General features: G+C 54.3%; 1 protein-coding gene across 8 annotated transcripts in view; it reads left to right on the top strand.

Moving 5' to 3' along the window:
- EHMT1 (euchromatic histone lysine methyltransferase 1) overlaps nt 1-12,753 on the top strand; it is a 226,360-nt gene that overhangs the window by 100,884 nt on the left and 112,723 nt on the right. For 7 of the 8 annotated variants that reach the window (XM_033238348.1, XM_033238346.1, XM_033238345.1 and 4 more), the window contains one exon: nt 3,853-4,409. The exons of the other annotated variant lie outside the window; for it this stretch is intronic. In XM_033238348.1, the coding sequence (XP_033094239.1) occupies nt 3,861-4,409 (549 nt within the window). In that variant the 5' untranslated portion in view covers nt 3,853-3,860. The remainder of the gene's footprint in view (nt 1-3,852; nt 4,410-12,753) is intronic. 8 annotated transcript variants of the gene reach the window in all.

Below are 12,753 nucleotides of genomic sequence, written 5' to 3'. Positions count from 1 at the left end.
ATCTCCCTTGGCTCAGGCAGTCCTACCACCTCAGCCTCCCAAGTATGCTGGGACCATAGGTGTGAGCCACCACACCACACTAATTTTTTTTTTTTTGAGGCAGTCTTGCTCTGTTGCCCAGGCTGGAGTGCAGTGGTGTGATCTCAGCTCACTGCAAGCTCTGCCTCCCGGGTTCACGCCATTCTCCTGCCTCAGCCTCCTGAGTAGCTGGGACTACAGGCGCCTGCCACCACACCTGGCTAATTTTTTTGCATTTTTAGTAGAGACGGGGTTTCACGGTGTTAGCCAGGATGGTCTTGATCTCCTGACCTTGTGATCCGCCTGCCTTAGCCTCCCAAAGTGTTGGGATTACAGGCATGAGCCACTGTGCCCAGGGTTTTTTTTTTAAAGAGACACTGTCTCCCTATGTTGCCCAGGCTAGTCTTGAACTCCTGGGCTCAAGTGGTCTACTCTCTTCGGCCTCCCAAAGTGCTGGGATTACCAGCGTGAACCACCGTGCCTGGCCCATAAGTATTATATTTTTCAGTGATATTTTAAATAGAATTGTTTTAAAAATTCTTTTTCATTTTGATAGTTGATACTGTATAGAAATACAATTGATTGGGCACAGTGGCTCTTGCCTGTAATCTCAGCACTTTGGGAGGCCAAGGCAGGCGGATCACCTGAGGTCAGGAGTTCAAGAGCAGCCTGGCCAACATGGTGAAACCCCATCTCTACTAAACATACGAAAATTAGCCTGAGGTGGTGGCGAGCGCCTGTAATCCCAGCTACTCGTGCGGCTGAGGCAGGAGAATCACTTGAACCTGGGAGGCGGAGGTTGTGGTGAGCAGAGATCATGCCATTGCTCTCCAGCCTGGGCGACAGAGCGAGACTTCATCTTAAAAAAAAAAAAGAAATAAAATTGATTTTTGCGTATTTATCTTATATCCTGTAACCTTGCTAACCTCGTCTATTAGTTCTAATAACTTATACTTCCTTGGGAATTTCTATATAAAAGCTTGTGTCATCTTTAGGGCTCATCTGGTTTCTTCCATTCCAATCTGTATACCTTTTATTTGTGTTACTTTCTTATGAGCCTACTTTGAATCTCCAGTACAGGGTTGAATAGAAGTGGCAAGACTGGGTATCCTTGTCTGCTTTCTGATCTTAGGGAGAAAGCTTCCAGGGTTTTCACCTTTAAGTGTGATGTTAGCTGTAGGTTTTTCATAGATGCCCTATGTCAGGTTGAGGGATTTTTCTTTTCTTAGCAAACTATTTGCTAAGTGTTTTGAACATGAAGGGGTGTTCATTTTTTCCTGTCTAATGAGATGCTTATGTGGTTTTGTCCTTTTGTTCTATTGATATTTGGCATATTAATTCATTAAGCTATTAAGCCAACCTTGCATTTCTGGGGTTAAATCCCCACTTGTTCATGGTGTTTAATCCTCCTCACCAGTTTTTGTTGTTGTTGTTGTTGTTGGAGGGAAGCTGGATTCAGTTTGCTCATATATATATATTTGCTCAAATATATATATATATATATATTTTTTTTTTTTTTTTTTTAATGAGATCTGTCACCTGGGCTGGAGTGCAGTGGTGCAATCAGCTCACTGAAGCCTTCACCTCCTGTGCTCAAGCGATCCTCCTGCCACAGCCTCCTGAGTATCTGGGACTACAAGTGTGCACCTCCATGCCCGGCTAATTTTTTTATTTTTGGTACAGACAGAGTCTCACTGTGTTGCCCAGGTGGGTCCTGAACTCCTGGGTTCAAGCGATTGTCCCTCCTTGGCCTCCCAAAGTGCTGGGATTACAGGCATGAGCCACTGCACCCAGCCTATAGATTCAATTTCAGGGGACTTGACAGCTTTGTAATGCCATGCATTTAGGAGCATGAAATGCCCTCTGTTTAACTTTTTTTTTTCCCCAACACACTGGCTTTGAGTAATCTTGGCAAATTTCCTAATACCGTTTGTAGTTTTCCCTACTTCTGTGAATGATACTTTCTGTCTTACATTTTCTAGGAAATGTTGATATAAGGAAATGTCTTTGATTTTGTAACATGATTTCAAATTCAGCAGTTGGGTTATGCTCTTGTGTTTTACTTGCTCATTGAGTCTGTTTTTAAGTAAATGATGGTGTCCACGCAGGTGGGAACAATCCGCCCCTCACATTCCTCTTTCCCTTTGTTGTCACCTGCACTGCTGTTTATGTCAGACACTGATGGAGGACATTGTGGTGATGTTGTGGTGGGGGGAGGATACTGTGGTGATGTCGTGGTGGGGGGAGGACATTGTGGTGGTCCTGTGGTAAGGGAGGACATTGTGGTGATGTTGTGGTGGTGGGAGGACATTGTGGTGATGTTATGGTGGGGGAGGATATTGTGGGGGGGGAGGACATTGTGGTGATGTCGTGGTGGGGGGAGGACATTGTGGTGATGTCGTGGTGGGGGGAGGACATTGTGGTGATGTCGTGGTGGGGGAGGACATTGTGGTGATGTCGTGGTGGGGGGAGGACATTGTGTTGGTGTCCTGGTGGGGGGAGGATATTGTGGTGATGTCATGGTGGGGGGAGGATACTGTGGTGATGTCGTGGTGGGGGGAAGACATTGTGTTGGTGTCCTGGTGGGGGAGGACATTGTGGTGATGTCGTGGTGGGGGGAGGACATTGTGTTGGTGTCCTGGTGGGGGAGGACATTGTGGTGATGTCATGGTGGGGGAGGATACTGTGGTGATGTCGTGGTGGGGGAGGACATTGTGGCGGTCCCGCGGTGAGGGAGGACATTGTGGTGATGTTGTGGTGGGGGGAGGACATTGTGGTGATGTCGTGGTGGGGGAGGACATTGTGGTGATGTCATGGTGGGGGTGGATATTGTGGTGGGGGGAGGATACTGTGGTGGGGAGAGGACATTGTGGTGATGTTGTGATGGGAGAAGGACATTGTGGTGATGTCGTGGCGGGGGGAGGATACTGTGGTGGGGAGAGGACATTGTGGTGATGTTGTGATGGGAGAAGGACATTGTGGTGATGTCGTGGGGGGGGAGGATACTGTGGTGGGGGGAGGACATTGTGGTGGTCCCGTGGTGAGGGAGGACATTGTGGTGATGTCGTGGTGGGGGAAGGATATTGTGGTGATGTCATGGTGGGGGAGGATATTGTGGTGAGGGAGGACATTGTGCTGATGTCGTGGTGGGGGGAGGACATTGTGTTGATGTTGTGGTGGGGGGAGGACATTGTGGTGATGTTGTGGTGGGGGGAGGACATTGTGGTGATGTCGTGGTGGGGGGAGGATATTGTGGTTCGGGGAGAACATTGTGTTGGTGTCGTGGTGGGGGGAGGACATTGTGGTGGTGTCGTGGTGGGGGGAGGACATTGTGGTGGTGCCGTGGTGGGAGGAGGACATTGTGGTGATGTCGTGGTAGGGGGAGGACATTGTGGTGATGTCGTGGTGGGGGGTGGACATTGTGGTGATGTCGTGGTGGGGGAGGATATTGTGGTTCGGGGAGAACATTGTGTTGGTGTCGTGGTGGGGGAGGACATTGTGGTGGTGTCGTGGTGGGGGAGGACATTGTGGTGGTGCCGTGGTGGGAGGAGGACATTGTGGTGATGTCGTGGTAGGGGGAGGACATTGTGGTGATGTCGTGGTGGGGGGTGGACATTGTGGTGATGTCGTGGTGGGAGGAGGACATTGTGGTGGTGTCATGGTGGGGGGAGGACATTGTGGTGGTGCCATGGTGGGGGGAGGACATTGTGGTGATGTGGTGGTGGTGGGAGGACATTGTGGTGGTTTTGTGCCATGGTGGGAGGAGCAAATTGTGGTGGTGCTGTGGAGAGCGGGGCCTGCAGCCTGTGACACTCCTTTCTCCTCTGTTGGCAGAGACACCTATGGCTGCCGATGAAGGCTCAGCAGAGAAACAGGCAGGAGAGGCCCACATGGCTGCGGACGGTGAGACCAACGGGTCTTGTGAAAACAGTGATGCCAGCAGTCATGCAAATGCTGCAAAACACACTCAGGACAGCGCAAGGGTCAACCCCCAGGATGGCACCAACACACTAACCCGGATAGCGGAAAACGGGGTTTCAGAAAGAGACTCAGAAGCAGGGAAGCAAAACCACGTCACTGCCGATGACTTTGTGCAGACCTCTGTCATCGGCAGCAACGGGTACATCTTAAATAAGCCGGCCCTGCAGGCCCAGCCCTTGAGGACTACCAGCACTCTGGCCTCTTCGCTGCCTGGCCATGCTGCAAAAACCCTTCCTGGAGGGGCTGGCAAAGGCAGGACTCCAAGCGCTTTTCCCCAGACGCCAGCCGCCCCACCAGCCACGCTTGGGGAGGGGAGTGCTGACACAGAGGACAGGAAGCCCCCCGCCCCTGGCACTGACGTCAAGGTCCACAGGGCACGCAAGACCATGCCGAAGTCCGTCGCGGGCCTGGTAATTTTGTGTCTTCTCTTGCTGTTGCCTTTTTCCCATCTCTTTTGTTTTAGTAACGGCAAATGGACTTTGGTGCATTGAGGAGAAGCCAGTAAGTGTCAGTGGTTATCTGACAGGGCCCGTGAGGAGCTAGGAGAGGGCTGGGTGCAGTGGCTCACGGCCGTTATCCTAATACTTTGGGAGGCTGAGGCAGGTGGATTGCTTGAGCCCAGGACTTTGAGACCAGCCTGGGCAGTGTGGCAAAACTCAAATACAAAATTTTGTAAAAAATGCAAAAATTAACCGGGCATAGTGGTGCGCACCTGTAGTCCCAGCTACTCAGGAGCGTGAGGTGGGAGGATTGCTTGAGCGTGGGAGGTGGAGACTGCAGTGAGCCCAGATCACCCCACTGCATTCCACCTTGGGCAGCAGAGTGAGACCCTGTCTCAAAAAAACAAACAAACAAACAAACAAAAAAACAAAAAGGAGACGCTCCTAATGCCTCATGCGTGAGTGACAAAGCTGAGTGATGCCAGGTGATGCCTCGCTTCCTTCTTGGGCTTTGCTCTTCTCACAGGATTCTGTTGCCGTCTGTAGAAACATGTCAGATACTTTCTTTTTTTTTTTTTTTTTTTTTAGACGGAGTCTCGCTCTGTCGCCCAGGCTGGAGTGCTGTGGCCGGATCTCGGCTCACTGCAAGCTCCGCCTCCCGGGTTCACGCCATTCTCCTGCCTCAGCCTCCCGAGCAGCTGGGACTACAGGCGCCCACCACCTCGCCCGGCTAGTTTTTTGTATTTTTTAGTAGAGACGGGGTTTCACCGTGTTAGCCAGGATGGTCTCGATCTCCTGACCTCGTGATCCACCCGACTCGGCCTCCCAAAGTGCTGGGATTACAGGCTTGAGCCACCGCGCCCGGCCAACATGTCAGATACTTTCAAGGAGGCCACTGACTCTTCTGCTTTGGACTTTGGGGCTTTAACTCCAGCTAGGGAAGACTCAGCACTCACTGTGTTTCATTGAGAAGTGAATAGAAATGAACTTGGTTAGGGCCAGAATGTGACAGAAGTGAGGGGCAAAGGGCCACCTGGAGACATGCCCAGGTCTCCCTCCCTACCCTGAGCTGCTGGGCTCAAGCTTACCTTGAGAGCAGAATAGGTCTTGAATCCTGAGCGCTTCACACACAGGGCGCGCCTGCCCCTCACACACTGTGCTGATTTTCACACACAGGGCGCGCCTGCCCCTCACACACTGTGCTGATTTTCACACACAGGGCGCGCCTGCCCCTCACACACTGTGCTGATTTTCACACACAGGGCGCGCCTGCCCCTCACACGCACCGTGCTGATTTTCACACACAGGGCGCGCCTGCCCCTCACACACTGTGCTGATTTTCACACACGGGGCGCGCCTGCCCCTCACACACACTGTGCTGATTTTCACACACGGGGCGCGCCTGCCCCTCACACACTGTGCTGATTTTCACACACGGGGCGCGCCTGCCCCTCACACACTGTGCTGATTTTCACACACAGGGCGCGCCTGCCCCTCACACACTGTGCTGATTTTCACACACAGGGTGCGCCTGCCCCTCACACACACTGTGCTGATTTTCACACACGGGGCGCCTGCCCCTCACACACACTGTGCTGATTTTCACACACAGGGCTCACCTGCCCCTCACACACTGTGCTGATTTTCACACGGGGGTGCCTGCCCCTCACACACACCGTGCTGATTTTCACACACAGGGCGCCTGCCCCTCACACACACTGTGCTGATTTTCACACACAGGGCGCCTGCCCCTCACACACACTGTGCTGATTTTCACACACAGGGCGCCTGCCCCTCACACACACTGTGCTGATTTTCACACACAGGGCTCACCTGCCCCTCACACACTGTGCTGATTTTCACACGGGGGTGCCTGCCCCTCACACACACCGTGCTGATTTTCACACACAGGGCGCCTGCCCCTCACACACACTGTGCTGATTTTCACACACAGGGCGCGCCTGCCCCTCACACACACCGTGCTGATTTTCACACACAGGGCGCACCTGCCCCTCACACACCGTGCTGATTATCACACACAGGGCGCGCCTGCCCCTCACACACTGTGCTGATTTTCACACACAGGGCGCGCCTGCCCCTCACACGCACCGTGCTGATTTTCACACACAGGGCGCGCCTGCCCCTCACACACTGCTGATTTTCACACACACAGTGTGCCTGCCCCTCACACACTGTACTGATTTTCACACACAGGGAGCGCCTGCCCCTCACACACTGTGCTGATTTTCACAGGGAGCGCCTGCCCCTCACACACACCGTGCTGATTTTCACACACACGGTGCGCCTGCCCCTCACACACTGTGCTGATTTTCACACACAGGGAGCGCCTGCCCCTCACACGCACCATGATTTTCACACACAGGGAGCGCCTGCCCCTCACACGCACCATGATTTTCACACACACGGTGTGCCTGCCCCTCACACACTCTGCTGATTTTCACACACACGGAGCGCCTGCCCCTCACATGCACCATGATTTTCACCCACAGGGAGTGCCTGCCCCTCAAACGCACCGTGCTGATTTTCACACACAGGGCGTGCCTGCCCCTCACACCGTGCTGATTTTCACACACACGGCTCGCCTGACCCTCACACGCACCATGCTGTTCACACACAGGCCACGCCTACCCCTCCAACGTACCATGCTGATTTTCACACACAAAGCATAGCTGCTCCTCACACACACTGTGCTGGACTCATCCCCATCTCTTACATGGTGCATACACGATACAGGTTTTCAAAGTGTGCACAGTGCTTTTAATGTGCTCTCTCTGTTTGATGTGAATTTGGGTATAAGTTCCAGGTTTGTGATCACATTCCCGTGGAATTTTCTCTCTCTGACATTGCTGGTGAACATTCTGAAGGCACTTTCTTGTCCTTTGTAGATTATTTGCTCTTTCCTCTTAGCCACTGTTTAGGGCTTCACAGCCCCGTCTTGGAGGTTCTGTGTCTTCAGCTCCAGAAGAATGCTCTGTATTTTTCTTTCCGTTTTCTTCCCATGGAGCTCCCCTTAAATGGCTGGCTCTTCTGTCCCCCGGGGCAGCTCTCTGTTTCCAGCTTCCTGATTGGTTCCTCAGCCCTTCTCCTTCTTGTTGTTCATCTCATATATTGCTATATTTTATTTTGACATGTATTTTTTTTCACGCCCAGTATCTCTGATTAGTTCTCTGTTTTGTTTGTTTGTTTTTTTTTTTTGAGATGAGTCTCGCCCTGTCACCCAGGTTGGAGTGCAATGGTGCAATCTCAGCCCAGTATAATCCCCGCCTCCCAGGTTTAAGTGATTCTCCTGCCTCAGCCTCCCGAGTAGCTGGGACTACAGGCACACGCCACCACACCTGGCTAATGTTTGTATTTTTAGTAGAGACGAGGTTTCACCATGTTGGCCAGGCTGATCTTGAACTCCTGACCTCAGGTGATCCGTCCACTTCGGCCTCCCAGAGTGCTGGGATTACAGGTGTGAGCCACTGCACCCGGCCTGATTAGTTCTTTTAATTTAAAAAATACTGTTCTGAATTCTCTCTTGCCTTATCTTTCAAAAGATGCTGATTATAATTCTTCTATAATCTCTGTTGTAAATTCTGATTCCTCAAGTGGGGGTTCTCTTGGACTTGACACCACCTGTTTGTGATTTTTGTTTTTTCCTCTCAGGTTTAGCTTTTTTCTCCCCACAGGGTGTCTCCACCTTTGTTTCTGTCATAATGTCTTAGCCTGACTGTGAGTGCTGTGTGTGTTTTCTGTGGCCTGCCTGCAGTGACCACAGTGGATGGTGGGTGCGCTGTGGGGCTGGACTGCTGGCTCAGGGGCCCACAGCTGTCGGGTGTTGCGTCCTCTCCTGGGACAGAGAGGGCAGGCGCCTTGTGGTGCCGACAACTGCCCTAGCCTTGGGGCTTCTCCACTCCTAGGCTGGCCGGCCTGACCCAACTTCAACCTTTTGCAGTATTCTTCTCTACATGGCAAAGCTTTAGAAAATCTTAAAAATAATTACAGTGTCACAGGAAACTGCAAAAATACCTTTCACCAAGCTTCCCTCAGTGGTGATGTCTTTGATAACTAGAGGACAATGTCAGACCCAGGACACTGACATTAGTAAAGTCCCTGGGGCTTACTTAGTTTCACCATCACCTCTGCGCACATGCAGCACGCGCAGGGTATTCTGTTCAGTTTACCGTGTGCGGACGTGCGGAACCACCACCATAGTCGAGATGCTGAACCCCCTTCACACCAGGGCACAGTCGAGATGCGGAACCCCCTCCACACCAGGGCACAGTCGAGATGCCAAAATTCCTCCACACGAGGGCACAGTCGAGAGGTGGAACCCCCTCCACACCAGGGCACAGTCGAGAAATAGAATACCCTCCACACCAGGGCACAGTCGAGAGGTGGAACCCCCTCCACACCAGGGCACAGTCGAGAAGTGGAACACCCTCCACACCAGGGCACAGTCGAGATGCCGAAGATGCTCCACACCAGGGCACAGTCGAGAAGTGGAACTGCCTTCACACCAGGGCACAGTCGAGATGCCAAAATCCCTCCACACCAGGGCATAGTCGAGATGCGGAACCCCCTTCACACCAGGGCATAGTCGAGATGCGGAATCCCCTTCACACCAGGGCACAGTCTAGATGCGGAATCCCCTTCACACCAGGGCACAGTCGAGATGTCGAATGCCCTCCACACCAGGGCACAGTCGAGATGCGGAACCCCCTCCACACCAGGGCACAGTCGAGATGCAAAAATCCCTCCACACCAGGGCACAGTCGAGAAGTGGAACCGCCTTCACACCAGGGCAGAGTCGAGATGCGGAACCCCCTTCACATCAGGGCACAGTCGAGAAGTGGAACACCCTCCACACCAGGGCACAGTCGAGATGCCGAAGACCCTCCACACCGGGGCACAGTCGAGATGCGGAACCCCCTTCACACCAGGGCATAGTCGAGATGCGGAACCCCCTTCACACCAGGGCACAGTTGAGAAGTGGAACTGCCTTCACACCAGGGCACAGTCGAGATGCGGAACCCTCTTCACACCAGGGCACAGTCGAGAAGTGGAACACCCTCCACACCAGGGCACAGTCGAGATGCTGAAGACCCTCCACACCAGGGCACAGTTGAGAAGTGGAACCGCCTTCACACTAGGGCACAGTCGAGATGCCAGAATTCCCTCCACACCAGGGCACAGTCGAGATGCGGAACCCCCTTCACACCAGGGCACAGTTGAGAATTGGAACCCCCTTCACACCAGGGCACAGTCGAGATGCGGAATCCCCTTCACACCAGGGCACAGTCGAGATGTCGAATGCCCTCCACACCAGGGCACAGTCGAGATGCCAAAATCCCTTCACACCAGGGCACAGTCGAGATGCGGAACCCCCTCCACACCAGGGCACAGTTGAGATGCAAAAATCCCTCCACACCAGGGCACAGTCGAGATGCGGAACCCCCTTCACACCAGGGCACAGTCGAGATGTCGAATGCCCTCCTCACCAGGGCACAGTCGAGGTGTGGAACCCCCTCCACACCAGGGCACAGTCGAGATGCGGAACCCCCTTCACACCAGGGCACAGTCGAGGTGCGGAACCCCCTCCACACCAGGGCACAGTCGAGGTGTGGAATCCCCTCCACACCAGGGCACAGTTGAGATGCCAAACTCCGTTCACACCAGGGTACAGTCGAGGAGCGGAACGCCCTCTGCATCAGGGCATAGTCGAGATGCAGAAGCCCCTTCACACCAGGGCACAGTCGAGATGCGGAACCCCCTCCACGCCAGGGCACAGTTGAGATGCGGAACCCCCTTCACACCAGGGCACAGTGGAGATCCAGAACCCCCTTCACAACAGGGCAGAGTCGAGATTAGAACCCCCTTCACACCAGGGCACAGTCAAGATGCCGAACACCCTCCACACCAGGGCATGGTCGAGATGCGGAAGCCCCTTCACACCAGGACACGGTCGAGATGCGGAAGCCCCTTCACACCAGGACACAGTCGAGATGCTGAACAGCCTCCACACCAGGACACAGTTGAGATGGCGGAACCCCCTCCATGCCAGGGCACAGTCGAGATGCAGAAGCCCCTTCACGCCAGGGCACAGTCGAGATGCCGAACACCCTCCACACCAGGGCACAGTCGAGATGTGGAACCCCCTTCACACCAGGGCACAGTGGAGATCCGGAACCCCCTTCACAACAGGGCACAGTCGATATTAGAACCCCCTTCACACCAGGGCACAGTCAAGATGTCGAACACCCTCCACACCAGGGCATGGTCGAGATGTGGAAGCCCCTTCACACCAGGACACAATTGAGATGCTGAACAGCCGCCACACCAGGACACAGTTGAGATGGCGGAACCCCCTCCATGCCAGGGCACAGTCGAGATGCAGAAGCCCCTTCACACCAGGGCACAGTCAAGATCCAGAGCCCCCTTCACACCAGGGCACAGTCGAGATGCCAAACACCCTCCACACCAGGGCACAGTCGAGATGCCGAACACCCTCCACACCAGGGCACAGTCGAGATGAGGAACCCCCTTCACACCAGGGCACAGTCGAGATTAGAACACCCTCCACACCAGGGCACAGTCGAGATGCGGAACCCCCTTCACACCAGGGCATAGTCGAGATGAGGAACCCCCTTCACACTGGGGCACAGTCGAGATCCGGAAGCCCCTTCACACCAGGACACAGTTGAGATGCCAAACACCCTCCACGCCAGGGCACAGTCGAGATGCCAAACACCCTCCACACCAGGGCACAGTCGAGATTAGAACCCCCTTCACACCAGGGCACAGTCGCGATTAGAACCCCTTTCACACCAGGGCACAGTCGTGATTAGAACCCCCTTCACACCAGGGCACAGCTGAGCTGCGGAAGCCCCTTCACACCAGGGCACAGTCGAGATGTGGAACACCCTTCACACCAGGGTCCCTGACGTCACCCTGTGTAGCCGCCAACCAGACCTGAACCTGTGTCAGCCTCAGGTTGGCATGATCCAACGTGTCTGGCCTATTTCTGATTTTATATAAATGGAATTACAGTGTATGTAACCTTTTGAAAGTAGCTTTTGTCACTCAGCTTATTTCTCTTAAAATCCATCCAAGTTGGCCGGGCGCGGTGGCTCAAGCCTGTAATCCCAGCACTTTGGGAGGCCGAGACGGGCGGATCACGAGGTCAGGAGATCGAGACCATCCTGGCGAACACTGTGAAACCCCGTCTCTACTAAAAAATACAAAAAAAAAAACTAGCCGGGCGAGGTGGCGGGCGTCTGTAGTCCCAGCTACTCGGGAGGCTGAGGCAGGAGAATGGCATGAACCCGGGAGGCGGAGCTTGCAGTGAGCTGAGATCCGGCCACTGCACTCCAGCCCGGCGACAGAGCAAGACTCCGTCTCAAAAAAAAAAAAAAAAAATCCATCCAAGTTACGTCTCATTAGCCCATCCCGTTCTCTGCTGAAGCTTTGGTGTTCTGTGGGGTGTGGACAGCCTTGTACGTGGGCACTCTCCTGCTGAAGGACACTGGGCATTTTTACTTTAGAGCCGCTCTGAACATTTATGTGCACATTTTGGAAATAAGATTTACCTCTGTGAGTCAAATACACAGGAGCATAATCACTGGGTTGTATGGCCTTTGGGTTAGTTTTATGAGGAAATTGCAGAACTGTACTCCAGAGTGGCTGCATTTCACACGCCCACCAGCAGTGTTGCAGGAGGCGGCTTTCTCCCGTCTTCACCAGAGTCGTCCTCTCCGGACGCCGGTGTTAGCTCTTACCCGCTTTTTATTTAGCCCTTCTGTTGGGTGTGCTGGTGGTGTTTCCTTGAGGCTTCAGCATGCGCATCCTGTGACTACTGATGGGGAGCCTCCTCTCCCAGACTTCTCACATACACCCCTCCCACGCCGCCCACCCTGACCCTCCCACGCCGCTCACCCTCACCCCGCCCACGACGCTCACCCTCTCCCCCCCACGCCGCTCACTCTCACCCCGCCCACGCCGCTCACCTCACCCCGCCCACGCCGCTCACCCTCTCCCCCCCACGCTGCTCACCCTCACCCTGCCCACGCCGCTCACCCTCACACCTCCCACCCTCACCCCCCCACGCCGCTCACCCTCACCCCCTACGCCGCTCACCCTCTCCCCCTCCCATGCTGCTCACCCTCATCCCTCCCACGCAGCTCACCCTCACCCCTCCTAGGCCTCACCCCTCCCACGCCTCACCCCTCCCACGCCTCACCCCTCCCCCACGCCGCTCACCCTCACCCCTCCCCCACGCCGCTCACCCTCACCCCCTCCCACGCCTCTCACC

The sequence above is a fragment of the Trachypithecus francoisi genome, unplaced genomic scaffold, assembly GCF_009764315.1.
Source record: "Trachypithecus francoisi isolate TF-2019V2 unplaced genomic scaffold, Tfra_2.0 Lachesis_group16, whole genome shotgun sequence".
Lineage (NCBI taxonomy): Eukaryota > Metazoa > Chordata > Mammalia > Primates > Cercopithecidae > Trachypithecus > Trachypithecus francoisi.
The sequence above is the reverse complement of the archived record's forward strand: the minus strand, read 5'-3'. Positions and strand labels throughout refer to the sequence as shown.